The sequence below is a fragment of the Salmo salar genome, unplaced genomic scaffold (genome assembly GCF_905237065.1).
Source record: "Salmo salar unplaced genomic scaffold, Ssal_v3.1, whole genome shotgun sequence".
NCBI classification, from domain to species: domain Eukaryota; kingdom Metazoa; phylum Chordata; class Actinopteri; order Salmoniformes; family Salmonidae; genus Salmo; species Salmo salar.
Genome location: NW_025548400.1, coordinates 91,414 through 118,602, shown reverse-complemented (window position 1 = coordinate 118,602; position 27,189 = coordinate 91,414). Strand labels below are relative to the sequence as shown.

Here is a 27,189-nt window from a genome sequence, read left to right as displayed (position 1 = left end):
CCAGCTACTCTGATACTGTTACTGACAGACCCAGCTACTCTGATACTGTTACTGACAGACCCAGATACTCTGATACTGTTACTGACAGACTCAGCTACTCTGATACTGTTACTGACAGACCCAGCTACTCTGATACTGTTACTGACAGACCCAGCTACTCTGATACTGTTACTGACAGACCCAGCTACTCTGATAGTGTTACTGACTGACCCAGCTACTCTGATACTGTTACTAACAGACCCAGCTACTCTGATACTGTTACTGACAGACCCAGCTACTCTGATACTGTTACTGACAGACCCAACTACTCTGACACTACTCCTCAGACCTGAAACCCAGGCCCCCCTTAACCTCTCCCCTACAGAGCAGCAGCACTAGCTGAGTAAACCACAACCACACACATAGTGATATATGAACCCACACATATGTTTTCACAAATGTGAACAGATCTACACACATGTAAACACATGTAAACATATACATACATTGACCACTACTGATGTTGATAAGGCTGATATTATGATGTTGGTGTTACAGTACTCATATAAGAGCTAGTCACTGATTGGTCACAGAGGACACACTCAGTACACAGGAATACCACACTGACTTCCTGTTGTTGTTTTCATGGTGCTGTCATTCAGCCTGAGGAAGAGAGTCCAAACATTGTTATTACAAGTTCATTTGTCACATATATCTCTCCCCTTCACACATATTGACTAGAGTGTGGATGTTAACTGATTGGCCACTGTTCATTGATAAACACAGAGATCATTCATCAGATGTGATAAAAACAACTGTTTAACACTGGGTATATAGCACATCCTCCAATGCATCTTGGGTATTGAAGTTTACTATTATCACCACCATAGTTTAGTGTTCCAAATAAAATGGTCAACGATGAAAAATAACACTATCTCTATTCACTAATTAAAAGTCAGTTTTAAAACTCACTAGTTGAATGCTATATATTCATGAATGCTAATTGGCTATATATATGAGACAATATACCACAGGTACAATGCAAACAACTTATTTACTGTTCTAATTATGTTGGTAACCTGTTTATAACAGCAATATGGCACCTTGGGTGGTTGTGGTATATGGCCAATATATCACAGCTAATGGCTGTATCCAGGAATTCTGTGTTAAAGGTCTAAAGGTCTACTTTAGGTCTAACATTAGACCTACTTCCTGACTACAGGTATAAAGGTCTACTTTAGGTCTAACATTAGACCTACTTCCTGACTACAGGTATGAAGGTCTACTTTAGGTCTAACATTAGGACTACTTCCTGACTACAGATATAAAGGTCTACTTTAGGTCTAACATTAGGGCTACTGCCTGATTACAGTTATAAAGGATTATAGGTCTATTAGCCTATTTTAAGACTCTGTATAAGTGTATTTTCTGGTTTAATGGTTAACTCAGTCATCAAAATGTGTGTTTGTTTCTTCGTAATGTCTACAGGTCTCTTAAGGTGTTGCTATCTAAGGTGAACACCTCAAAGAAGCTGAATAATTTCCATTAAATTCACGTTATTGTGAAACCTGTTTACCTCGATGCTAGACCCCCCCCTTCATGTCACACGAAAAGGTTTTCAGGGAAAAGGACCACAGGCTGAAAACTTTCCACTCGATCGAACCAATCGCTGCTCGTATGTCCTTTCATGGTAAAGTACATCTAATCATGAACACAGAAATACACAGCAAAGACCTTTTTACTCAAAGACCCAGCTACTCTCTGACAGTCACCATCAGACCATCAGACCGCAACATGGACAGGCTGTGTGTCACCCTGATTGCATTCTTATGTGAGTAACTGTTTTACTGGGCCTTATAGCTGGATGAAAGCTGATTTCTTGATGTGGTTTTATGGTTGACCAGATTTCTTATCTTATTATTGTGATTTTGTGTGGACTGTGGTAAAGACATGACGTTTACATTTTCATGTGGAGAAGTTTATGATGTCAAAGTGACATTCTGTGATTCATCCAAACACTGTTCCTCTGCTACCTGTAGGTGCTGTTTCCTCCAGTCAGGATGGGATCTCTACAGCAGAGGTGGAGATGAGAGTCAGACCAGGAGACAACATCACTCTCTACTGTGACTGTAACTTATCTTCTGGAATATACATTATGTGGTATAGGAACTGTTCTCACAAGTACCAGCCTCCTCTTGTTATTTTAACTAAGTTTTTAAGTTCCATCTCTCTTCCTGGATATAATGTGGTGTGGAACCCCTCTAACATCTCCTATGATCTACTGATTGAGAACATCACTGAATCTGACCTGGGACTCTACTACTGTGGGACTGTGGAGTACAAGTTTCAAGAAGGAAAACGAATGAAATATAAAGAGTTGTTCCAGTATGGAAACATCACCACTAGGATTTCACTTGGTAAGAACAGTTATTATTCTGTCTTTATCTTCCTGCTGTTTCTTTGGTATTGGTTTCCTTGAATGAGAGTTACGCCAAAGTAAATGTATCTTAATTTGTATCAACCCTCTGAGACTAATCTAAACTCATAAAATGTCCCCTCAAACTGATGTTTAACCAACCAAGAGTCATGACTAACAATAGATTGTTGAGAAGGTCTTGATTGTTTCTAAGAGTGTAGTTCTGTTTCTGTTTAATGTTTTGTCCAGAAACCAGTCCTCCTGAGTCCTCTTCCTCCTCCCCTCCTCCTGTAGACTGTGGGCGAAAAAAGATTCTCAATGAATTTCTTAATGTTTTCTTGTGTTTATGTCCAGAAACCAGTCCTCCTGCCAGTCTATTGCCAGAAACCAGTCCTCCTGACTGTCTATTGCCAGAAATCAGTCCTCCTGAGCCATCCTCATCCTCCCCTCCTCCTGTAGACTGTGGTCTGTGTTGGATGTTGCTGTTCAGTCTGTGTCCTGTGTCTGCTCTCCTCTACTCCGCCTGCGTCTACTCCTTCTACAGAACAACAGGTAAACTGACTCTCTCAGTCAGGATTGACTTTTTCACTCATTCATGTTTTAAGTCTGGGTACTCCTAATCAATCTTACCTATTATTTAATTAATTACCTACGTTTTAAACCTTTGTTTTTTTTAAAATCATTTAGACCGCAATATTTAAACATCTACCAAATTTAAACTGAACTATGCTAGTTTGACCTCAACTTGGTGTTTTAATGATGCTAACTCTTCCTCTGCAGCTCCAACTGAGACTCAGGTTCCTCTGAACTGGACTTCAACCTGGGTAAGTGACAGCAGAGAGCAGACTACTGTCAAAGTCAAAGCCATCTTAATTTGAAGTCCATGTGTTTGGTAACCCAGTATTATTGAAATTGTATTTTAAATGGCAGATATAGTCATAAAAAAACAGAAGGTAAAAAGTAACAATACATAATGTATAATCCTAATGTATGATGATAAATCATTAATATTAACAGATTATTATTATCTCTCGCGCTCATACTTCAGAACATACACATCTATCAATACCAGCAGAGTGTGAGACCTATACCAGTCATCAATACCAGCAGAGTGAGACCTATACCATCCATCAATACCAGCAGAGTGAGACCTATACCATCCATCAATACCAGCAGAGCGTGGGACCTATACCAGCCATCAATACCAGCAGAGTGATACCATTACCATCCATCAATACCAGCAGAGTGTGAGACCTATACCAATGTAGCTGGGAGGACATTATTTTTAAGAGTTACTTAATTTTTTTTAACCTTTTCATACAAGTGATTTTTTTTAAAACTTTTGTCTGTAACCTTTTAATAATAATAACAATAGTGATTTAGAAAATGTGGTTAAGATCAGGGAATAATGGTTAAATAGCTGTTGTTACAGTCTTAGTTTGTAATTCTAGGTGTTAAAGTTCATTGTTTTCCATTTGTAAGTGTATTGATATGTGTTAATGTAGCTGAATAAATATTGATTCAGTTTAATTACATTTTATTTGATTATTTATTTGTCTCCCCTTAACTTCTCTTAGAGCGTGAGGTCATTATATTTGGTTTGACAAATGCTCCAGCAAACCAATCAGAGCTATTTGAGGGTGTGGGTAGATGTGAAGGGTTGAGACTTTGGTGAAGAAGGTGTGGCTTAGAAATAAAGAGGGTGTGGCTTTAGAGGATGACTGAGATGCATATAAAGAGCATGGAGGTTAAGGGGTGTGACGTATATGTTAAGGGTGTGATTTATATGTTAAGGGGTGTGATTTATATGTTAAGGGGTGTGATTTATATGTTAAGAGGTGTGATTTAAATGTTAAGGGGTGTGGTTTATATGTTAAGGTGTGTGGTTTATATGTTAACCTCTATGGGCTAGGCGGGACGAATTCGTCCCACCTACGTAACAGCCACTTGAGGCCTGTGGCGCGATTTTCAAAACCTTAAAAATCCTATTACTTAAATTTCTCAAACATATGACTATTTTACAGCTATTTAAAGACAAGACTCTCGTTAATCTAACCACACTGTCCGATTTCAAAAAGGCTTTACAACGAAAGCAAAACATTAGATTATGTCAGCAGAGTACCAAGCCAGAAATAATCAGACACCCATTTTTCAAGCTAGCATATAATGTCACAAAAACCCAGAAGACAGCTAAATGCAGCACTAACCTTTGATGATCTTCATCAGATGACAACCCTAGGACATTATGGTATACAATACATGCATGTTTTGTTCAATCAAGTTCATATTTATATCAAAAACCAGCTTTTTACATTAGCATGTGACGTTCAGAACTAGCATACCCCCCGCAAACTTCCGGGGAATTCGGAGATTCCCTGTCGGAATATTATCGCTTTTCTACGAGAAAAATGGCGTAAAAATTGATTTTAAACAGCGGTTGACATGCTTCGAAGTACAGTAATGGAATATTTAGAATTTTATTGTCACGAATTGCGCCATGCGCGCGACACTTCTTTACTATTTCGGATAGTGTCTGGAACGCACAAACAAAACGCCGCTATTCGGATATAACGATGGATTATTTTGGACCAAACCAACATTTGTTATTGAAGTAGCAGTCCTGGGTGTGCATTCTGACGAAGACAACAAAAGGTAATCAAACTTTTATAATAGTAAATATGATTATGGTGAGTGCTAAACTTGCCGGGTGTCTAAATAGCGAGCCCGTGATGCCTGGGCTATGTACTTAGAATATTGCAAAATGTGCTTTCACCAAAAAGCTATTTTAAAATCGGACATATCGAGTGCATAGAGGAGGTCTGTATCTATAATTCTTAAAATAATTGTTATGCTTTTTGTGAACGTTTATCGTGAGTAATTTAGTAAAATGTTAGCGAATTCCCCCGCAAGCGTCCCACCTAGCCCATAGAGGTTAAGGGGTGTAATTTATATGTTAAGAGGTGTGATTTAAATGTTAAGAGGTGTGGTTTTAGTGGAATACAGAGTTGTTGAGTAGAACCAGAGTAGTTTCTATGGTTTCATAAACATGAAGCCCAGGGCTCTTTAACCCTGTTCCTGGAAAACTACCATCCTGTAGGTTTTCACTCCAACCCTAATCTAGCACAATAATATTTAGCTCGTTGATAAACTGATTCGGGTTAGTTACAACTGGGGTTGGATATCCCTGACCCTGTATATGGTTGAACATTTGAAGTTTTAAATGAAGCTCCGTGAAGCTTTCAGTGAAAGCACATTATCAATAGAGTTACATAGTGAAACCAGGTTAATTATACTACATTATCAATGGAGTTACATAGTGAAATCAGGTGAATTATACCACATCATTAGAGTAACATAGTGAAATCAGGTTAATTATACCACATTATCAATAGAGTTACATAATGTAATCAGGTTAATTATACTACATTATCGATAGAGTTACACAGTAACATCAGGTTAATTGTATCACATTATCAATGGAGTTACATAGTGAAATCAGGTTAATTATACCACATTATCAATAGAGTTACATAGTGAAATCAGGTTAATTATACCACATTATCAACAGAGTTACATAGTGAAATCAGGTTAATTATACCACAAAACAGTAGTCTCTGAAAAAGCATGATTTAATTCCAGAAGATAACCATTACATGTATTTTCACCAAATACTAATCATACATGAAAAGTACATAATTTCATCTGAATGAAGAGCAGATACAACAGAAAGTGCATGTTCAATCTATTAAAAGTGGAAAATAAATGTAAAAACTTTGAATGTAACCAAATTAAAGCCTTTTGGTGACACTTCCTTAGTGGTTGGAATTTTCTGATCAATATCTGCATTTTTCCCAGATCAGATTACCACAGTAGAACAGTCCCAGATCAGATCATCACACTAGTACAGTCCCATGTCAGATTACCACAGTAGTAGAGTCCCAGGTCAGATTACCACAGTAGACAAGTCCCAGTTTTAGATTAGCACAGTAGTACAGTCCCAGGTCAGATTACTACAGTAATACAGTCCAAGGTCAGATTACCACAGTAGTTGAGTCCCAGGTCAGATTACTACAGTAGTACAGTCCCAGTTTTAGATTACTATAGTAGTACAGTCCCAGGTTAGATTACCACAAAAAAAAAGTCCAAGGTCAGATTACCACAGTAACACAGTCCCGGGTCAGATTACCACAGTAGAACAGTCACAGGTCAGATTACCACAGTACTAGAGTCCCAGGTCAGATTACCACAGTTGTAGAGTCCCAGGTCAGATTACCACAGTAGGACAGTCACCAGTCTGGTTTCCAAAGTACTACAGTCCCAGGTGAGATTACCACAGTAGTAGAGTCCCAGTTCAGGTTACCACAGTAGTTCAGTCCCAGGTCAGATTACTACAGTAGTACAGTCCCAAGTTAGATTACAACAGTAGTAAAGTCCCAGGGAAGATTACTACAGTATTAGAGTCCCAGGACAGATTACCAGAGTAGTACGGTCCCAGGTAATATTACCACAGTAACACAGTCCCAGGTCAGATTACTACAGTATTAGAGTCTCAGGTCAGATTACCACAATTGTACAGTCCCAGGTCAGATTACCACAGTAGTGGAGTCCCAGGTTCAGATAACCACAGAAGGGGAGTCCCAGGTCAGATTACCACAGTAGTAGAGTCCCAGGTCAGATTACCACAGTAGTAGAGTCCCAGATCAGATTACTACAGTATTAGAGTATAAAGTCAGATTACCACAGTAGAACAGGCCCAGGTCAGATTACCACAGTAGTACAGTTACAGTTCAGATTAACACAGTAGTACAGTCCCAGGTCAGATTACCACAGTAGTAGAGTCCCAGGTCAGATTACCACAGTAGTAGAGACCCAGGTCAGATTACCACAGTAGTAGAGTCCCAGGTCAGATTACCACAGTAGTACTGTCCCAAGTTAGATTACCACAGTAGTACAGTCCCAGGTCAGATTACTACAGTATTAGAGTCCCAGGTCAGATTACCAAAGTAGTACAGTCCCAGGTCAGATAACCACAGAAGTAGAGTCCCAGGTCAGATTACCACAGTAGTAGAATCCCAGGTCAGATTACCATAGTAGTAGAGTCCCAGTTCAGATTAACACAGTAGTAGAGTCCCAGGTCAGATTATCACAGTAGTGGAGTCCCAGGTCAGATTACCAGAGTAGTAGAGTCCCAGATCAGATTACCACAGTAGTAGAGTCCTAGGTCAGATTACCAAAGTAGTACAGTCACAAGTTAGAATTCCACAGTAGTTCAGTCCCAGGTCAGAATACTACAGTATTAGAGTCCCAGGTCAGATTACCACAGTAGAACAGGCCCAGGTCAGATTACCACAGTAGTACAGTCACAGTTCAGATTAAAACAGTAGTACAGTCCCAGGTCAGATAACCACAGAAGTAGAGTCCCAGGTCAGATTACCACAGTAGTAGAGTCCCAGGTCAGATTACCACAGTAGTAGAGTACCAGTTCAGATTACCACAGTAGTAGGGTCCCAGGTCAGATTACCACAGAAGTACAGTCCCAGGTCAGATTACCACAGTAGAACAGGCCCAGGTCAGATTACCACAGTAGTACAGTCCCAGGTCAGATTACCAAAGTAGTAGAGTCCCAGGTCAGATTACCACAGAAGTAGAGTCCCAAGTAAGATTTCCGCAGTAGTAGAGTACCAGTTCAGATTACAACAGTATTAGAGTCCCCAGGTCAGATAACCACAGAAGTGCAGGCCAAGGTCAGATTACCACATTAGTAGAGTCCCAGGTCAGATTAACACAGAAGAAGAGTCCCAGTTCAGATTACCACAGTAGTAGAGTCCCAGGTCAGATTAACACAGTAGTAGAGCCCCAGGTCAGATTACCACAGTAGTAGAGTCCCAGGTCAGATTACCACAGCAGTACAGTCCCAAGTTAAATTACCACAGTAGTACAGTCCCAGGTCAGATTACTACAGTATTAGAGTCTCAGGTCAGATTACCACAATTGTACAGTCCCAGGTCAGATTACCACAGTAGTGGAGTCCCAGGTTCAGATAACCACAGAAGTAGAGTCCCAGGTCAGATTACCACAGTAGTAGAGTCCCAGGTCAGATTACCACAGTAGTAGAGTCCCAGATCAGATTATTACAGTATTAGAGTATAAAGTCAGATTACCACAGTAGAACAGGCCCAGGTCAGATTAACACAGTAGTACAGTTACAGTTCAGATTAACACAGTAGTACAGTCCCAGGTCAGATTACCACAGTAGTAGAGTCCCAGGTCAGATTACCAAAGTAGTACAGTCCCAGGTCAGATTACCAAAGTAGTGGAGTCCCAGGTCAGATAACCACAGAAGTAGAGTCCCAGGTCAGATTACCACAGTAGTAGAGTCCCAGGTCAGATTACCACAGTAGTAGAGTCCCAGGTCAGATTACCACAGTAGTAGAGTCCCAGATCAGATTACCACAGTAGTAGAGTCCCAGGTCAGATTACCAAAGTAGTACAGTCCCAAATTAGAATACCACAGTAGTTCAGTCCCAGGTCAGATAACCACAGTAGAACAGGCCCAGGTCAGATTACCACAGTAGTACAGTCCCAGGTCAGATTACCAAAGTAGTAGAGTCCCAGGTCAGATTACCACAGAAGTAGAGTCCCAAGTAAGATTTCCGCAGTAGTAGAGTACCAGTTCAGATTACAACAGTATTAGAGTCCCCAGGTCAGATAACCACAGAAGTGCAGGCCAAGGTCAGATTACCACAGTAGTAGAGTCCCAGGTCAGATTAACACAGAAGAAGAGTCCCAGTTCAGATTACCACAGTAGTAGAGTCCCAGTTCAGATTAACACAGTAGTAGAGCCCCAGGTCAGATTACCACAGTAGTAGAGTCCCAGGTCAGATTACCACAGTAGTAGAGTCCCAGTTCAGATTAACACAGTAGTAGAGTCCCAGGTCAGATTACCACAGTAGTGGAGTCCCAGGTCAGATAACCACAGAAGTAGAGTCCCAGGTCAGATTACCACAGTAGTAGAGTCCCAGGTCAGATTACCACAGCAGTACAGTCCCAAGTTAAATTACCACAGTAGTACAGTCCCAGGTCAGATTACTACAGTATTAGAGTCTCAGGTCAGATTACCACAATTGTACAGTCCCAGGTCAGATTACCACAGTAGTGGAGTCCCAGGTTCAGATAACCACAGAAGTAGAGTCCCAGGTCAGATTACCACAGTAGTAGAGTCCCAGGTCAGATTACCACAGTAGTAGAGTCCCAGATCAGATTATTACAGTATTAGAGTATAAAGTCAGATTACCACAGTAGAACAGGCCCAGGTCAGATTAACACAGTAGTACAGTTACAGTTCAGATTAACACAGTAGTACAGTCCCAGGTCAGATTACCACAGTAGTAGAGTCCCAGGTCAGATTACCACAGTATTAGAGTCCCAAGGTCAGATAATCAAAGAAGTGCAGGCCAAGGTCAGATTACCACAGTAGTAGAGTCCCAGGTCAGATAACCACTGAAGTAGAGTCCCAGGTCAGATTACCACAGTAGTAGAGTCCCAGTTCAGATTAACACAGTAGTAGAGACCAAGGTCAGATTACCACAGTAGTAGAGTCCCAGGTCAGATTACCACAGTAGTACAGTCCCGAGTTAGATTACCACAGTAGTACAGTCCCAGGTCAGATTACTACAGTATTAGAGTCCCAGGTCAGATTACCAAAGTAGTACAGTCCCAGGTCAGATTACCAAAGTAGTGGAGTCCCAGGTCAGATAACCACAGAAGTAGATTCCAAGGTCAGATTACCACAGTAGTAGAGTCCCAGGTACGATTACCACAGTAGTAGAGTCCCAGGTCAGATTACCACAGTAGTAGAGTCCCAGATCAGATTACCAGAGTAGTAGAGTCCCAGATCAGATTACCACAGTAGTAGAGTCCCAGGTCAGATTACCAAAGTAGTACAGTCCCAAATTAGAATACCACAGTAGTTCAGTCCCAGGTCAGATAACCACAGTAGAACAGGCCCAGGTCAGATTACCACAGTAGTACAGTCCCAGGTCAGATTACCAAAGTAGTAGAGTCCCAGGTCAGATTACCACAGAAGTAGAGTCCCAAGTAAGATTTCCGCAGTAGTAGAGTACCAGTTCAGATTACAACAGTATTAGAGTCCCCAGGTCAGATAACCACAGAAGTGCAGGCCAAGGTCAGATTACCACAGTAGTAAAGTCCCAGGTCAGATTAACACAGAAGAAGAGTCCCAGTTCAGATTACCACAGTAGTAGAGTCCCAGTTCAGATTAACACAGTAGTAGAGCCCCAGGTCAGATTACCACAGTAGTAGAGTCCCAGGTCAGATTACCACAGTAGTAGAGTCCCAGTTCAGATTAACACAGTAGTAGAGACCCAGGTCAGATTACCACAGTAGTAGAGTCCCAGGTCAGATTACCACAGTAGTACAGTCCCGAGTTAGATTACCACAGTAGTACAGTCCCAGGTCAGATTACTACAGTATTAGAGTCCCAGGTCAGATTACCAAAGTAGTACAGTCCCAGGTCAGATTACCACAGTAGTGGAGTCCCAGGTCAGATAACCACAGAAGTAGAGTCCCAGGTCAGATTACCACAGTAGTAGAGTCCCAGGTCAGATTACCACAGTAGTAGAGTCCCAGATCAGATTACCACAGTAGTAGAGTCCCAGGTCAGATTACCAAAGTAGTACAGTCCCAAATTAGATTACCACAGCAGTACAGTCCCAGGTCAGATTACTACAGTGTTAGAGTCCCAGGTCAGATTACTAAAGTAGTAAAGTCCCAGGTCAGATTACCACAGTAGTGGAGTCCCAGGTCAGATAACCACAGAAGTAGAGTCCCAGGTCAGATTACCACAGTAGTAGAGTCCCAGGTCAGATTACCACAGTAGTAGAGTCCCAGATCAGATTACCAGAGTAGTAGAGTCCCAGGTCAGATTACCACAGTAGTAGAGTCCCAGGTCAGATTACCACAGTAGTAGAGTCCCAGATCAGATTACTACAGTATTAGAGTATAAAGTCAGATTACCACAGTAGAACAGGCCCAGGTCAGATTAACACAGTAGTACAGTTACAGTTCAGATTAACACAGTAGTACAGTCCCATGTCAGATTACCACAGTAGTAGAGTACCAGTTCAGATTACCACAGTAGTAGGGTCCCAGGTCAGATTACCACAGAAGTACAGTCCAAGGTCAGATTACCACAGTAGAACAGGCCCAGGTCAGATTACCACAGTAGTACAGTCCCAGGTCAGATTACCAAAGTAGTAGAGTCCCAGGTCAGATTACCACAGAAGTAGAGTCCCAAGTAAGATTTCCGCAGTAGTAGAGTACCAGTTCAGATTACAACAGTATTAGAGTCCCCAGGTCAGATAACCACAGAAGTGCAGGCCAAGGTCAGATTACAACAGTAGTAGAGTCCCAGGTCAGATTACCACAGAAGAAGAGTCCCAGTTCAGATTACCACAGTAGTAGAGTCCCAGTTCAGATTAACACAGTAGTAGAGCCCCAGGTCAGATTACCACAGTAGTACAGTCCCAAGTTAAATTACCACAGTAGTACAGTCCCAGGTCAGATTACTACAGTATCAGAGTCTCAGGTCAGATTACCACAATTGTACAGTCCCAGGTCGAATTACCACAGTAGTGGAGTCCCAGGTTCAGATAACCACAGAAGTAGAGTCCCAGGTCAGATTACCACAGTAGTAGAGTCCCAGGTCAGATTACCACAGTAGTAGAGTCCCAGATCAGATTACTACAGTATTAGAGTATAAAGTCAGATTACCACAGTAGAACAGGCCCAGGTCAGATTAACACAGTACTACAGTTACAGTTCAAATTAACACAGTAGTACAGTCCCAGGTCAGATTAACACAGTAGTAGAGTCCCAGGTCAGATTACCACAGTATTAGAGTCCCAAGGTCAGATAACCAAAGAAGTGCAGGCCAAGGTCTGATTACCACAGTAGTAGAGTCCCAGGTCAGATAACCACTGAAGTAGAGTCCCAGGTCAGATTACCACAGTAGTAGAGACCCAGGTCAGATTACCACAGTAGTAGAGTCCCAGGTCAGATTACCACAGTAGTGGAGTCCCAGGTCAGATAACCACAGAAGTAGAGTCCCAAGTCAGATTACCACAGTAGTAGAGTCCCAGGTCAGATTACCACAGTAGTAGAGTCCCAGGTCAGATTATCATTTTAGTTTATTCCCAGGTCAGATTACCACAGTTGTAAAGTCCCAGGTCAGATTTCCACAGTTTTAGAGTCCCAGGTCCGAATACCACAGTAGTACAGTCCCAGGTCAGATTACCAGAGTAGTACAGTCCCGGGTCAAATTAACACAGTAGTACAGTCCCAGGTCAGATTACTACAGTGTTAGAATCCCAGGTCTGATTACCACAGTAATACAGTCCCAGGTCAGATGACCACTTTAGTAGAGTCCCAGGTCACATTACGACGGTAGTAGTGTCCCTGTTCCGATTACCACAGTAGTATATTCCCAGGTCAGATTACCACAGTAGTAGAGCATCAGGTCAGAATACCACAGTAGTAGAGTCCCAGGTTAGATTACCACAGTAGTACAGTCCCAGGTCAGATTACTACAGTGTTAGAGTCCCAGGTCAGATTACTAAAGTAGTACAGTCCCAGGTCAGATTACCACAGTAGTGGAGTCCCAGGTCAGATAACCACAGAAGTAGAGTCAAAGGTCAGATTACCACAGTAGTAGAGTCCCAGGTCAGATTACCACAGTAGTAGAGTCCCAGATCAGATTACCAGAGTAGTAGAGTCCCAGATCAGATTACCACAGTAGTAGAGTCCCAGGTCAGATTACCAAAGTAGTACAGTCCCAAATTAGAATACCACAGTAGTTCAGTCCCAGGTCAGATAACCACAGTAGAACAGGCCCAGGTCAGATTACCACAGTAGTACATTCACAGTTCAGATTAACACAGTAGTACAGTCCCAGGTCAGACTATCAAAGTAGTAGAGTTCCCAGGTCAGATTACCACAGTAGTGGAGTCCCAGGTCAGATTACCACTGTGGTAAAGTCCCAGGTCAGATTACCACAGAAGTACAGTCCAAGGTCAGATTACCACAGTAGAACAGGCCCAGGTCAGATTACCACAGTAGTACAGTCCCAGGTCAGATTAGCAAAGTAGTAAAGTCCCAGGTCAGATTACCACAGAAGTAGAGTCCCAAGTAAGATTTCCGCAGTAGTAGAGTACCAGTTCAGATTACAACAGTATTAGAGTCCCCAGGTCAGATAACCACAGAAGTGCAGGCCAAGGTCATATTACCACAGTAGTAGAGTCCCAGGTCAGATTAACACAGAAGAAGAGTCCCAGTTCAGATTACCACAGTAGTAGAGTCCCAGTTCAGATTAACACAGTAGTAGAGTCCCAGGTCAGATAACCACTGAAGTAGAGTCCCAGGTCAGATTACCACAGTAGTAGAGTCCCAGTTCAGATTAACACAGTAGTAGAGACCCAGGTCAGATTACCACAGTAGTAGAGTCCCAGGTCAGATTACCACAGTAGTACAGTCCCGAGTTAGATTACCACAGTAGTACAGTCCCAGGTCAGATTACTACAGTATTAGAGTCCCAGGTCAGATTACCAAAGTAGTACAGTCCCAGGTCAGATTACCACAGTAGTGGAGTCCCAGGTCAGATAACCACAGAAGTAGAGTCCCAGGTCAGATTACCACAGTAGTAAAGTCCCAGGTCAGATTACCACAGTAGTAGAGTCCCAGGTCAGATTATCATTTTAGTTTATTCCCAGGTCTGATTACCACAGTAGTAAAGTCCCAGGTCAGATTTCCACAGTTTTAGAGTCCCAGGTCCGATTACCACAGTAGTACAGTCCCAGGTCAGATTACCAGAGTAGTACAGTCCCGGGTCAGATTAACACAGTAGTACAGTCCCAGGTCAGATTACTACAGTGTTAGAATCCCAGGTCTGATTACCACAGTAATACAGTCCCAGGTCAGATTACCACTTTAGTAGAGTCCCAGGTCACATTACGACGGTAGTAGTGTCCCTGTTCCGATTACCACAGTAGTATATTCCCAGGTCAGATTACCACAGTAGTAGAGTCTCAGGTCAGAATACCACAGTAGTACAGTCCCAGGTTAGATTACTACAGTGTTAGAGTCAAAGGTCAGATTACTAAAGTAGTACAGTCCCAGGTCAGATTACCACAGTAGTGGAGTCCCAGGTCAGATAACCACAGAAGTAGAGTCAAAGGTCAGATTACCACAGTAGTAGAGTCCCAGGTCAGATTACCACAGTAGTAGAGTCCCAGATCAGATTACCAGAGTAGTAGAGTCCCAGATCAGATTACCACAGTAGTAGAGTCCAGGTCAGATTACCAAAGTAGTACAGTCCCAAATTAGAATACCACAGTAGTTCAGTCCCAGGTCAGATAACCACAGTAGAACAGGCCCAGGTCAGATTACCACAGTAGTACAGTCACAGTTCAGATTAACACAGTAGTACAGTCCCAGGTCAGACTATCAAAGTAGTAGAGTTCCCAGGTCAGATTACCACAGTAGTGGAGTCCAAGGTCAGATTACCACAGAAGTACAGTCCAAGGTCAGATTACCACAGTAGAACAGGCCCAGGTCAGATTACCACAGTAGTACAGTCCCAGGTCAGATTAGCAAAGTAGTAGAGTCCCAGGTCAGATTACCACAGAAGTAGAGTCCCAAGTAAGATTTCCGCAGTAGTAGAGTACCAGTTCAGATTACAACAGTATTAGAGTCCCCAGGTCAGATAACCACAGAAGTGCAGGCCAAGCTCAGATTACCACAGTAGTAGAGTCCCAGGTCAGATTAACACAGAAGATGAGTCCCAGTTCAGATTACCACAGTAGTAGAGTCCCAGTTCAGATTAACACAGTAGTAGAGTCCCAGGTCAGATAACCACTGAAGTAGAGTCCCAGGTCAGATTACCACAGTAGTAGAGTCCCAGTTCAGATTAACACAGTAGTAGAGACCCAGGTCAGATTACCACAGTAGTAGAGTCCCAGGTCAGATTACCACAGTAGTACAGTCCCGAGTTAGATTACCACAGTAGTACAGTCCCAGGTCAGATTACTACAGTATTAGAGTCCCAGGTCAGATTACCAAAGTAGTACAGTCCCAGGTCAGATTACCACAGTAGTGGAGTCCCAGGTCAGATAACCACAGAAGTAGAGTCCCAGGTCAGATTACCACAGTAGTAGAGTCCCAGGTCAGATTACCACAGTAGTAGAGTCCCAGGTCAGATTATCATTTTAGTTTATTCCCAGGTCTGATTACCACAGTAGTAGAGTCCCAGGTCAGATTACCACAGCAGTACAGTCCCAAGTTAAATTACCACAGTAGTACAGTCCCAGGTCAGATTACTACAGTATTAGAGTCTCAGGTCAGATTACCACAATTGTACAGTCCCAGGTCAGATTACCACAGTAGTAGAGTCCCAGGTTCAGATAACCACAGAAGTAGAGTCCCAGGTCAGATTACCACAGTAGTAGAGTCCCAGGTCAGATTACCACAGTAGTAGAGTCCCAGATCAGATTATTACAGTATTAGAGTATAAAGTCAGATTACCACAGTAGAACAGGCCCAGGTCAGATTAACACAGTAGTACAGTTACAGTTCAGATTAACACAGTAGTACAGTCCCAGGTCAGATTACCACAGTAGTAGAGTCCCAGGTCAGATTACCACAGTATTAGAGTCCCAAGGTCAGATAATCAAAGAAGTGCAGGCCAAGGTCAGATTACCACAGTAGTAGAGTCCCAGGTCAGATAACCACTGAAGTAGAGTCCCAGGTCAGATTACCACAGTAGTAGAGTCCCAGTTCAGATTAACACAGTAGTACAGTCCCGAGTTAGATTACCACAGTAGTACAGTCCCAGGTCAGATTACTACAGTATTAGAGTCCCAGGTCAGATTACCAAAGTAGTACAGTCCCAGGTCAGATTACCAAAGTAGTGGAGTCCCAGGTCAGATAACCACAGAAGTAGAGTCCCAGGTCAGATTACCACAGTAGTAGAGTCCCAGGTCAGATTACCACAGTAGTAGAGTCCCAGGTCAGATTACCACAGTAGTAGAGTCCCAGATCAGATTACCAGAGTAGTAGAGTCCCAGATCAGATTACCACAGTAGTAGAGTCCCAGGTCAGATTACCAAAGTAGTACAGTCCCAAATTAGAATACCACAGTAGTTCAGTCCCAGGTCAGATAACCACAGTAGAACAGGCCCAGGTCAGATTACCACAGTAGTACAGTCCCAGGTCAGATTACCAAAGTAGTAGAGTCCCAGGTCAGATTACCACAGAAGTAGAGTCCCAAGTAAGATTTCCGCAGTAGTAGAGTACCAGTTCAGATTACAACAGTATTAGAGTCCCAGGTCAGATTACCACAGTAGTGGAGTCCCAGGTCAGATAACCACAGAAGTAGAGTCAAAGGTCAGATTACCACAGTAGTAGAGTCCCAGGTCAGATTACCACAGTAGTAGAGTCCCAGATCAGATTACCAGAGTAGTAGAGTCCCAGATCAGATTACCACAGTAGTAGAGTCCAGGTCAGATTACCAAAGTAGTACAGTCCCAAATTAGAATACCACAGTAGTTCAGTCCCAGGTCAGATAACCACAGTAGAACAGGCCCAGGTCAGATTACCACAGTAGTACAGTCACAGTTCAGATTAACACAGTAGTACAGTCCCAGGTCAGACTATCAAAGTAGTAGAGTTCCCAGGTCAGATTACCACAGTAGTGGAGTCCCAGGTCAGATTACCACAGTAGTAAAGTCCAAGGTCAGATTACCACAGAAGTACAGTCCAAGGTCAGATTACCACAGTAGAACAGGCCCAGGTCAGATTACCACAGTAGTACAGTCCCAGGTCAGATTAGCAAAGTAGTAGAGTCCCAGGTCAGATTACCACAGAAGTAGAGTCCCAAGTAAGATTTCCGCAGTAGTAGAGTACCAGTTCAGATTACAACAGTATTAGAGTCCCCAGGTCAGATAACCACAGAAGTGCAGGCCAAGCTCAGATTACCACAGTAGTAGAGTCCCAGGTCAGATTAACACAGAAGATGAGTCCCAGTTCAGATTACCACAGTAGTAGAGTCCCAGTTCAGATTAACACAGTAGTAGAGTCCCAGGTCAGATAACCACTGAAGTAGAGTCCCAGGTCAGATTACCACAGTAGTAGAGTCCCAGTTCAGATTAACACAGTAGTAGAGACCCAGGTCAGATTACCACAGTAGTAGAGTCCCAGGTCAGATTACCACAGTAGTACAGTCCCGAGTTAGATTACCACAGTAGTACAGTCCCAGGTCAGATTACTACAGTATTAGAGTCCCAGGTCAGATTACCAAAGTAGTACAGTCCCAGGTCAGATTACCACAGTAGTGGAGTCCCAGGTCAGATAACCACAGAAGTAGAGTCCCAGGTCAGATTACCACAGTAGTAGAGTCCCAGGTCAGATTACCACAGTAGTAGAGTCCCAGGTCAGATTATCATTTTAGTTTATTCCCAGGTCTGATTACCACAGTAGTAGAGTCCCAGGTCAGATTACCACAGCAGTACAGTCCCAAGTTAAATTACCACAGTAGTACAGTCCCAGGTCAGATTACTACAGTATTAGAGTCTCAGGTCAGATTACCACAATTGTACAGTCCCAGGTCAGATTACCACAGTAGTGGAGTCCCAGGTTCAGATAACCACAGAAGTAGAGTCCCAGGTCAGATTACCACAGTAGTAGAGTCCCAGGTCAGATTACCACAGTAGTAGAGTCCCAGGTCAGATTACCACAGTAGTAGAGTCCCAGATCAGATTATTACAGTATTAGAGTATAAAGTCAGATTACCACAGTAGAACAGGCCCAGGTCAGATTAACACAGTAGTACAGTTACAGTTCAGATTAACACAGTAGTACAGTCCCAGGTCAGATTACCACAGTAGTAGAGTCCCAGGTCAGATTACCACAGTATTAGAGTCCCAAGGTCAGATAATCAAAGAAGTGCAGGCCAAGGTCAGATTACCACAGTAGTAGAGTCCCAGGTCAGATAACCACTGAAGTAGAGTCCCAGGTCAGATTACCACAGTAGTAGAGTCCCAGTTCAGATTAACACAGTAGTAGAGACCAAGGTCAGATTACCACAGTAGTAGAGTCCCAGGTCAGATTACCACAGTAGTACAGTCCCGAGTTAGATTACCACAGTAGTACAGTCCCAGGTCAGATTACTACAGTATTAGAGTCCCAGGTCAGATTACCAAAGTAGTACAGTCCCAGGTCAGATTACCACAGTAGTGGAGTCCCAGGTCAGAAAACCACAGAAGTAGAGTCAAAGGTCAGATTACCACAGTAGTAGAGTCCCAGGTCAGATTACCACAGTAGTAGAGTCCCAGATCAGATTACCAGAGTAGTAGAGTCCCAGATCAGATTACCACAGTAGTAGAGTCCAGGTCAGATTACCAAAGTAGTACAGTCCCAAATTAGAATACCACAGTAGTTCAGTCCCAGGTCAGATAACCACAGTAGAACAGGCCCAGGTCAGATTACCACAGTAGTACAGTCACAGTTCAGATTAACACAGTAGTACAGTCCCAGGTCAGACTATCAAAGTAGTAGAGTTCCCAGGTCAGATTACCACAGTAGTGGAGTCCCAGGTCAGATTACCACAGTAGTAAAGTCCAAGGTCAGATTACCACAGAAGTACAGTCCAAGGTCAGATTACCACAGTAGAACAGGCCCAGGTCAGATTACCACAGTAGTACAGTCCCAGGTCAGATTAGCAAAGTAGTAGAGTCCCAGGTCAGATTACCACAGAAGTAGAGTCCCAAGTAAGATTTCCGCAGTAGTAGAGTACCAGTTCAGATTACAACAGTATTAGAGTCCCCAGGTCAGATAACCACAGAAGTGCAGGCCAAACTCAGATTACCACAGTAGTAGAGTCCCAGGTCAGATTAACACAGAAGATGAGTCCCAGTTCAGATTACCACAGTAGTAGAGTCCCAGTTCAGATTAACACAGTAGTAGAGTCCCAGGTCAGATAACCACTGAAGTAGAGTCCCAGGTCAGATTACCACAGTAGTAGAGTCCCAGTTCAGATTAACACAGTAGTAGAGACCCAGGTCAGATTACCACAGTAGTAGAGTCCCAGGTCAGATTACCACAGTAGTACAGTCCCAAGTTAGATTACCACAGTAGTACAGTCCCAGGTCAGATTACTACAGTATTAGAGTCCCAGGTCAGATTACCAAAGTAGTACAGTCCCAGGTCAGATTACCACAGTAGTGGAGTCCCAGGTCAGATAACCACAGAAGTAGAGTCCCAGGTCAGATTACCACAGTAGTAGAGTCCCAGGTCAGATTACCACAGTAGTAGAGTCCCAGGTCAGATTATCATTTTAGTTTATTCCCAGGTCTGATTACCACAGTAGTAGAGTCCCAGGTCAGATTACCACAGCAGTACAGTCCCAAGTTAAATTACCACAGTAGTACAGTCCCAGGTCAGATTACTACAGTATTAGAGTCTCAGGTCAGATTACCACAATTGTACAGTCCCAGGTCAGATTACCACAGTAGTGGAGTCCCAGGTTCAGATAACCACAGAAGTAGAGTCCCAGGTCAGATTACCACAGTAGTAGAGTCCCAGGTCAGATTACCACAGTAGTAGAGTCCCAGATCAGATTATTACAGTATTAGAGTATAAAGTCAGATTACCACAGTAGAACAGGCCCAGGTCAGATTAACACAGTAGTACAGTTACAGTTCAGATTAACACAGTAGTACAGTCCCAGGTCAGATTACCACAGTAGTAGAGTCCCAGGTCAGATTACCACAGTATTAGAGTCCCAAGGTCAGATAATCAAAGAAGTGCAGGCCAAGGTCAGATTACCACAGTAGTAGAGTCCCAGGTCAGATAACCACTGAAGTAGAGTCCCAGGTCAGATTACCACAGTAGTAGAGTCCCAGTTCAGATTAACACAGTAGTACAGTCCCGAGTTAGATTACCACAGTAGTACAGTCCCAGGTCAGATTACTACAGTATTAGAGTCCCAGGTCAGATTACCAAAGTAGTACAGTCCCAGGTCAGATTACCAAAGTAGTAGAGTCCCAGGTCAGATAACCACAGAAGTAGAGTCCCAGGTCAGATTACCACAGTAGTAGAGTCCCAGGTCAGATTACCACAGTAGTAGAGTCCCAGGTCAGATTACCACAGTAGTAGAGTCCCAGATCAGATTACCAGAGTAGTAGAGTCCCAGATCAGATTACCACAGTAGTAGAGTCCCAGGTCAGATTACCAAAGTAGTACAGTCCCAAATTAGAATACCACAGTAGTTCAGTCCCAGGTCAGATAACCACAGTAGAACAGGCCCAGGTCAGATTACCACAGTAGTACAGTCCCAGGTCAGATTACCAAAGTAGTAGAGTCCCAGGTCAGATTACCACAGAAGTAGAGTCCCAAGTAAGATTTCCGCAGTAGTAGAGTACCAGTTCAGATTACAACAGTATTAGAGTCCCAGGTCAGATTACCACAGTAGTGGAGTCCCAGGTCAGATAACCACAGAAGTAGAGTCAAAGGTCAGATTACCACAGTAGTAGAGTCCCAGGTCAGATTACCACAGTAGTAGAGTCCCAGATCAGATTACCAGAGTAGTAGAGTCCCAGATCAGATTACCACAGTAGTAGAGTCCAGGTCAGATTACCAAAGTAGTACAGTCCCAAATTAGAATACCACAGTAGTTCAGTCCCAGGTCAGATAACCACAGTAGAACAGGCCCAGGTCAGATTACCACAGTAGTACAGTCACAGTTCAGATTAACACAGTAGTACAGTCCCAGGTCAGACTATCAAAGTAGTAGAGTTCCCAGGTCAGATTACCACAGTAGTGGAGTCCCAGGTCAGATTACCACAGTAGTAAAGTCCAAGGTCAGATTACCACAGAAGTACAGTCCAAGGTCAGATTACCACAGTAGAACAGGCCCAGGTCAGATTACCACAGTAGTACAGTCCCAGGTCAGATTAGCAAAGTAGTAGAGTCCCAGGTCAGATTACCACAGAAGTAGAGTCCCAAGTAAGATTTCCGCAGTAGTAGAGTACCAGTTCAGATTACAACAGTATTAGAGTCCCCAGGTCAGATAACCACAGAAGTGCAGGCCAAGCTCAGATTACCACAGTAGTAGAGTCCCAGGTCAGATTAACACAGAAGATGAGTCCCAGTTCAGATTACCACAGTAGTAGAGTCCCAGTTCAGATTAACACAGTAGTAGAGTCCCAGGTCAGATAACCACTGAAGTAGAGTCCCAGGTCAGATTACCACAGTAGTAGAGTCCCAGTTCAGATTAACACAGTAGTAGAGACCCAGGTCAGATTACCACAGTAGTAGAGTCCCAGGTCAGATTACCACAGTAGTACAGTCCCGAGTTAGATTACCACAGTAGTACAGTCCCAGGTCAGATTACTACAGTATTAGAGTCCCAGGTCAGATTACCAAAGTAGTACAGTCCCAGGTCAGATTACCACAGTAGTGGAGTCCCAGGTCAGATAACCACAGAAGTAGAGTCCCAGGTCAGATTACCACAGTAGTAGAGTCCCAGGTCAGATTACCACAGTAGTAGAGTCCCAGGTCAGATTATCATTTTAGTTTATTCCCAGGTCTGATTACCACAGTAGTAGAGTCCCAGGTCAGATTACCACAGCAGTACAGTCCCAAGTTAAATTACCACAGTAGTACAGTCCCAGGTCAGATTACTACAGTATTAGAGTCTCAGGTCAGATTACCACAATTGTACAGTCCCAGGTCAGATTACCACAGTAGTGGAGTCCCAGGTTCAGATAACCACAGAAGTAGAGTCCCAGGTCAGATTACCACAGTAGTAGAGTCCCAGGTCAGATTACCACAGTAGTAGAGTCCCAGGTCAGATTACCACAGTAGTAGAGTCCCAGATCAGATTATTACAGTATTAGAGTATAAAGTCAGATTACCACAGTAGAACAGGCCCAGGTCAGATTAACACAGTAGTACAGTTACAGTTCAGATTAACACAGTAGTACAGTCCCAGGTCAGATTACCACAGTAGTAGAGTCCCAGGTCAGATTACCACAGTATTAGAGTCCCAAGGTCAGATAATCAAAGAAGTGCAGGCCAAGGTCAGATTACCACAGTAGTAGAGTCCCAGGTCAGATAACCACTGAAGTAGAGTCCCAGGTCAGATTACCACAGTAGTAGAGTCCCAGTTCAGATTAACACAGTAGTAGAGACCAAGGTCAGATTACCACAGTAGTAGAGTCCCAGGTCAGATTACCACAGTAGTACAGTCCCGAGTTAGATTACCACAGTAGTACAGTCCCAGGTCAGATTACTACAGTATTAGAGTCCCAGGTCAGATTACCAAAGTAGTACAGTCCCAGGTCAGATTACCAAAGTAGTGGAGTCCCAGGTCAGATAACCACAGAAGTAGAGTCCCAGGTCAGATTACCACAGTAGTAGAGTCCCAGGTCAGATTACCACAGTAGTAGAGTCCCAGGTCAGATTACCACAGTAGTAGAGTCCCAGATCAGATTACCAGAGTAGTAGAGTCCCAGATCAGATTACCACAGTAGTAGAGTCCCAGGTCAGATTACCAAAGTAGTACAGTCCCAAATTAGAATACCACAGTAGTTCAGTCCCAGGTCAGATAACCACAGTAGAACAGGCCCAGGTCAGATTACCACAGTAGTACAGTCCCAGGTCAGATTACCAAAGTAGTAGAGTCCCAGGTCAGATTACCACAGAAGTAGAGTCCCAAGTAAGATTTCCGCAGTAGTAGAGTACCAGTTCAGATTACAACAGTATTAGCGTCCCCAGGTCAGATAACCACAGAAGTGCAGGCCAAGGTCAGATTACCACAGTAGTAGAGTCCCAGGTCAGATTAACACAGAAGAAGAGTCCCAGTTCAGATTACCACAGTAGTAGAGCCCCAGGTCAGATTACCACAGTAGTAGAGTCCCAGGTCAGATTACCACAGTAGTAGAGTCCCAGTTCAGATTAACACAGTAGTAGAGACCCAGGTCAGATTACCACAGTAGTAGAGTCCCAGGTCAGATTACCACAGTAGTACAGTCCCGAGTTAGATTACCACAGTAGTACAGTCCCAGGTCAGATTACTACAGTATTAGAGTCCCAGGTCAGATTACCAAAGTAGTACAGTCCCAGGTCAGATTACCACAGTAGTGGAGTCCCAGGTCAGATAACCACAGAAGTAGAGTCCCAGGTCAGATTACCACAGTAGTAGAGTCCCAGGTCAGATTACCACAGTAGTAGAGTCCCAGATCAGATTACCACAGTAGTAGAGTCCCAGGTCAGATTACCAAAGTAGTACAGTCCCAAATTAGATTACCACAGCAGTACAGTCCCAGGTCAGATTACTACAGTGTTAGAGTCCCAGGTCAGATTACTAAAGTAGTAAAGTCCCAGGTCAGATTACCACAGTAGTGGAGTCCCAGGTCAGATAACCACAGAAGTAGAGTCCCAGGTCAGATTACCACAGTAGTAGAGTCCCAGGTCAGATTACCACAGTAGTAGAGTCCCAGGTCAGATTACCACAGTAGTAGAGTCCCAGGTCAGATTACCACAGTAGTAGAGTCCCAGATCAGATTATTACAGTATTAGAGTATAAAGTCAGATTACCACAGTAGAACAGGCCCAGGTCAGATTAACACAGTAGTACAGTTACAGTTCAGATTAACACAGTAGTACAGTCCCAGGTCAGATTACCACAGTAGTAGAGTCCCAGGTCAGATTACCACAGTATTAGAGTCCCAAGGTCAGATAATCAAAGAAGTGCAGGCCAAGGTCAGATTACCACAGTAGTAGAGTCCCAGGTCAGATAACCACTGAAGTAGAGTCCCAGGTCAGATTACCACAGTAGTAGAGTCCCAGTTCAGATTAACACAGTAGTAGAGACCAAGGTCAGATTACCACAGTAGTAGAGTCCCAGGTCAGATTACCACAGTAGTACAGTCCCGAGTTAGATTACCACAGTAGTACAGTCCCAGGTCAGATTACTACAGTATTAGAGTCCCAGGTCAGATTACCAAAGTAGTACAGTCCCAGGTCAGATTACCACAGTAGTGGAGTCCCAGGTCAGATTACCACAGAAGTAGAGTCAAAGGTCAGATTACCACAGTAGTAGAGTCCCAGGTCAGATTACCACAGTAGTAGAGTCCCAGATCAGATTACCAGAGTAGTAGAGTCCCAGATCAGATTACCACAGTAGTAGAGTCCAGGTCAGATTACCAAAGTAGTACAGTCCCAAATTAGAATACCACAGTAGTTCAGTCCCAGGTCAGATAACCACAGTAGAACAGGCCCAGGTCAGATTACCACAGTAGTACAGTCACAGTTCAGATTAACACAGTAGTACAGTCCCAGGTCAGACTATCAAAGTAGTAGAGTTCCCAGGTCAGATTACCACAGTAGTGGAGTCCCAGGTCAGATTACCACAGTAGTAAAGTCCCAGGTCAGATTACCACAGAAGTACAGTCCCAGGTCAGATTACCACAGTAGAACAGGCCCAGGTCAGATTACCACAGTAGTACAGTCCCAGGTCAGATTACCAAAGTAGTAGAGTCCCAGGTCAGATTACCACAGAAGTAGAGTCCCAAGTAAGATTTCCGCAGTAGTAGAGTACCAGTTCAGATTACAACAGTATTAGAGTCCCCAGGTCAGATAACCACAGAAGTGCAGGCCCAGCTCAGATTACCACAGTAGTAGAGTCCCAGGTCAGATTAACACAGAAGATGAGTCCCAGTTCAGATTACCACAGTAGTAGAGTCCCAGTTCAGATTAACACAGTAGTAGAGTCCCAGGTCAGATAACCACTGAAGTAGAGTCCCAGGTCAGATTACCACAGTAGTAGAGTCCCAGTTCAGATTAACACAGTAGTAGAGACCCAGGTCAGATTACCACAGTAGTAGAGTCCCAGGTCAGATTACCACAGTAGTACAGTCCCAAGTCAGATTACCACAGTAGTACAGTCCCAGGTCAGATTACCACAGTATTAGAGTCCCAGGTCAGATTACCAAAGTAGTACAGTCCCAGGTCAGATTACCACAGTAGTGGAGTCCCAGGTCAGATTACCACAGAAGTAGAGTCCCAGGTCAGATTACCACAGTAGTAGAGTCCCAGGTCAGATTACCACAGTAGTAGAGTCCCAGGTCAGATTATCATTTTAGTTTATTCCCAGGTCTGATTACCACAGTAGTAGAGTCCCAGGTCAGATTACCACAGCAGTACAGTCCCAAGTTAAATTACCACAGTAGTACAGTCCCAGGTCAGATTACTACAGTATTAGAGTCTCAGGTCAGATTACCACAATTGTACAGTCCCAGGTCAGATTACCACAGTAGTGGAGTCCCAGGTTCAGATAACCACAGAAGTAGAGTCCCAGGTCAGATTACCACAGTAGTAGAGTCCCAGGTCAGATTACCACAGTAGTAGAGTCCCAGGTCAGATTACCACAGTAGTAGAGTCCCAGATCAGATTATTACAGTATTAGAGTATAAAGTCAGATTACCACAGTAGAACAGGCCCAGGTCAGATTAACACAGTAGTACAGTTACAGTTCAGATTAACACAGTAGTACAGTCCCAGGTCAGATTACCACAGTAGTAGAGTCCCAGGTCAGATTACCACAGTATTAGAGTCCCAAGGTCAGATAATCAAAGAAGTGCAGGCCAAGGTCAGATTACCACAGTAGTAGAGTCCCAGGTCAGATAACCACTGAAGTAGAGTCCCAGGTCAGATTACCACAGTAGTAGAGTCCCAGTTCAGATTAACACAGTAGTAGAGACCAAGGTCAGATTACCACAGTAGTAGAGTCCCAGGTCAGATTACCACAGTAGTACAGTCCCGAGTTAGATTACCACAGTAGTACAGTCCCAGGTCAGATTACTACAGTATTAGAGTCCCAGGTCAGATTACCAAAGTAGTACAGTCCCAGGTCAGATTACCAAAGTAGTGGAGTCCCAGGTCAGATAACCACAGAAGTAGAGTCCCAGGTCAGATTACCACAGTAGTAGAGTCCCAGGTCAGATTACCACAGTAGTAGAGTCCCAGGTCAGATTACCACAGTAGTAGAGTCCCAGATCAGATTACCAGAGTAGTAGAGTCCCAGATCAGATTACCACAGTAGTAGAGTCCCAGGTCAGATTACCAAAGTAGTACAGTCCCAAATTAGAATACCACAGTAGTTCAGTCCCAGGTCAGATAACCACAGTAGAACAGGCCCAGGTCAGATTACCACAGTAGTACAGTCCCAGGTCAGATTACCAAAGTAGTAGAGTCCCAGGTCAGATTACCACAGAAGTAGAGTCCCAAGTAAGATTTCCGCAGTAGTAGAGTACCAGTTCAGATTACAACAGTATTAGCGTCCCCAGGTCAGATAACCACAGAAGTGCAGGCCAAGGTCAGATTACCACAGTAGTAGAGTCCCAGGTCAGATTAACACAGAAGAAGAGTCCCAGTTCAGATTACCACAGTAGTAGAGCCCCAGGTCAGATTACCACAGTAGTAGAGTCCCAGGTCAGATTACCACAGTAGTAGAGTCCCAGTTCAGATTAACACAGTAGTAGAGACCCAGGTCAGATTACCACAGTAGTAGAGTCCCAGGTCAGATTACCACAGTAGTACAGTCCCGAGTTAGATTACCACAGTAGTACAGTCCCAGGTCAGATTACTACAGTATTAGAGTCCCAGGTCAGATTACCAAAGTAGTACAGTCCCAGGTCAGATTACCACAGTAGTGGAGTCCC

The 27,189-nt window shown here is 43.6% G+C and overlaps 1 protein-coding gene across 1 annotated transcript; it reads left to right on the top strand.

The window, feature by feature from the left end:
* The first annotated feature begins 304 nt into the window (after positions 1–304).
* LOC106598665 (uncharacterized) lies at positions 305–3,227 on the top strand. Its single transcript, XM_045712319.1, has 4 exons — positions 305–1,810; positions 2,019–2,396; positions 2,750–2,947; positions 3,193–3,227. The coding sequence occupies exons 1-4, from the start codon at positions 1,579–1,581 to the stop codon at positions 3,225–3,227; spliced, it is 843 nt and encodes a 280-aa protein (XP_045568275.1). The 5' UTR covers positions 305–1,578.
* Positions 3,228–27,189: the final 23,962 nt, after the last annotated feature.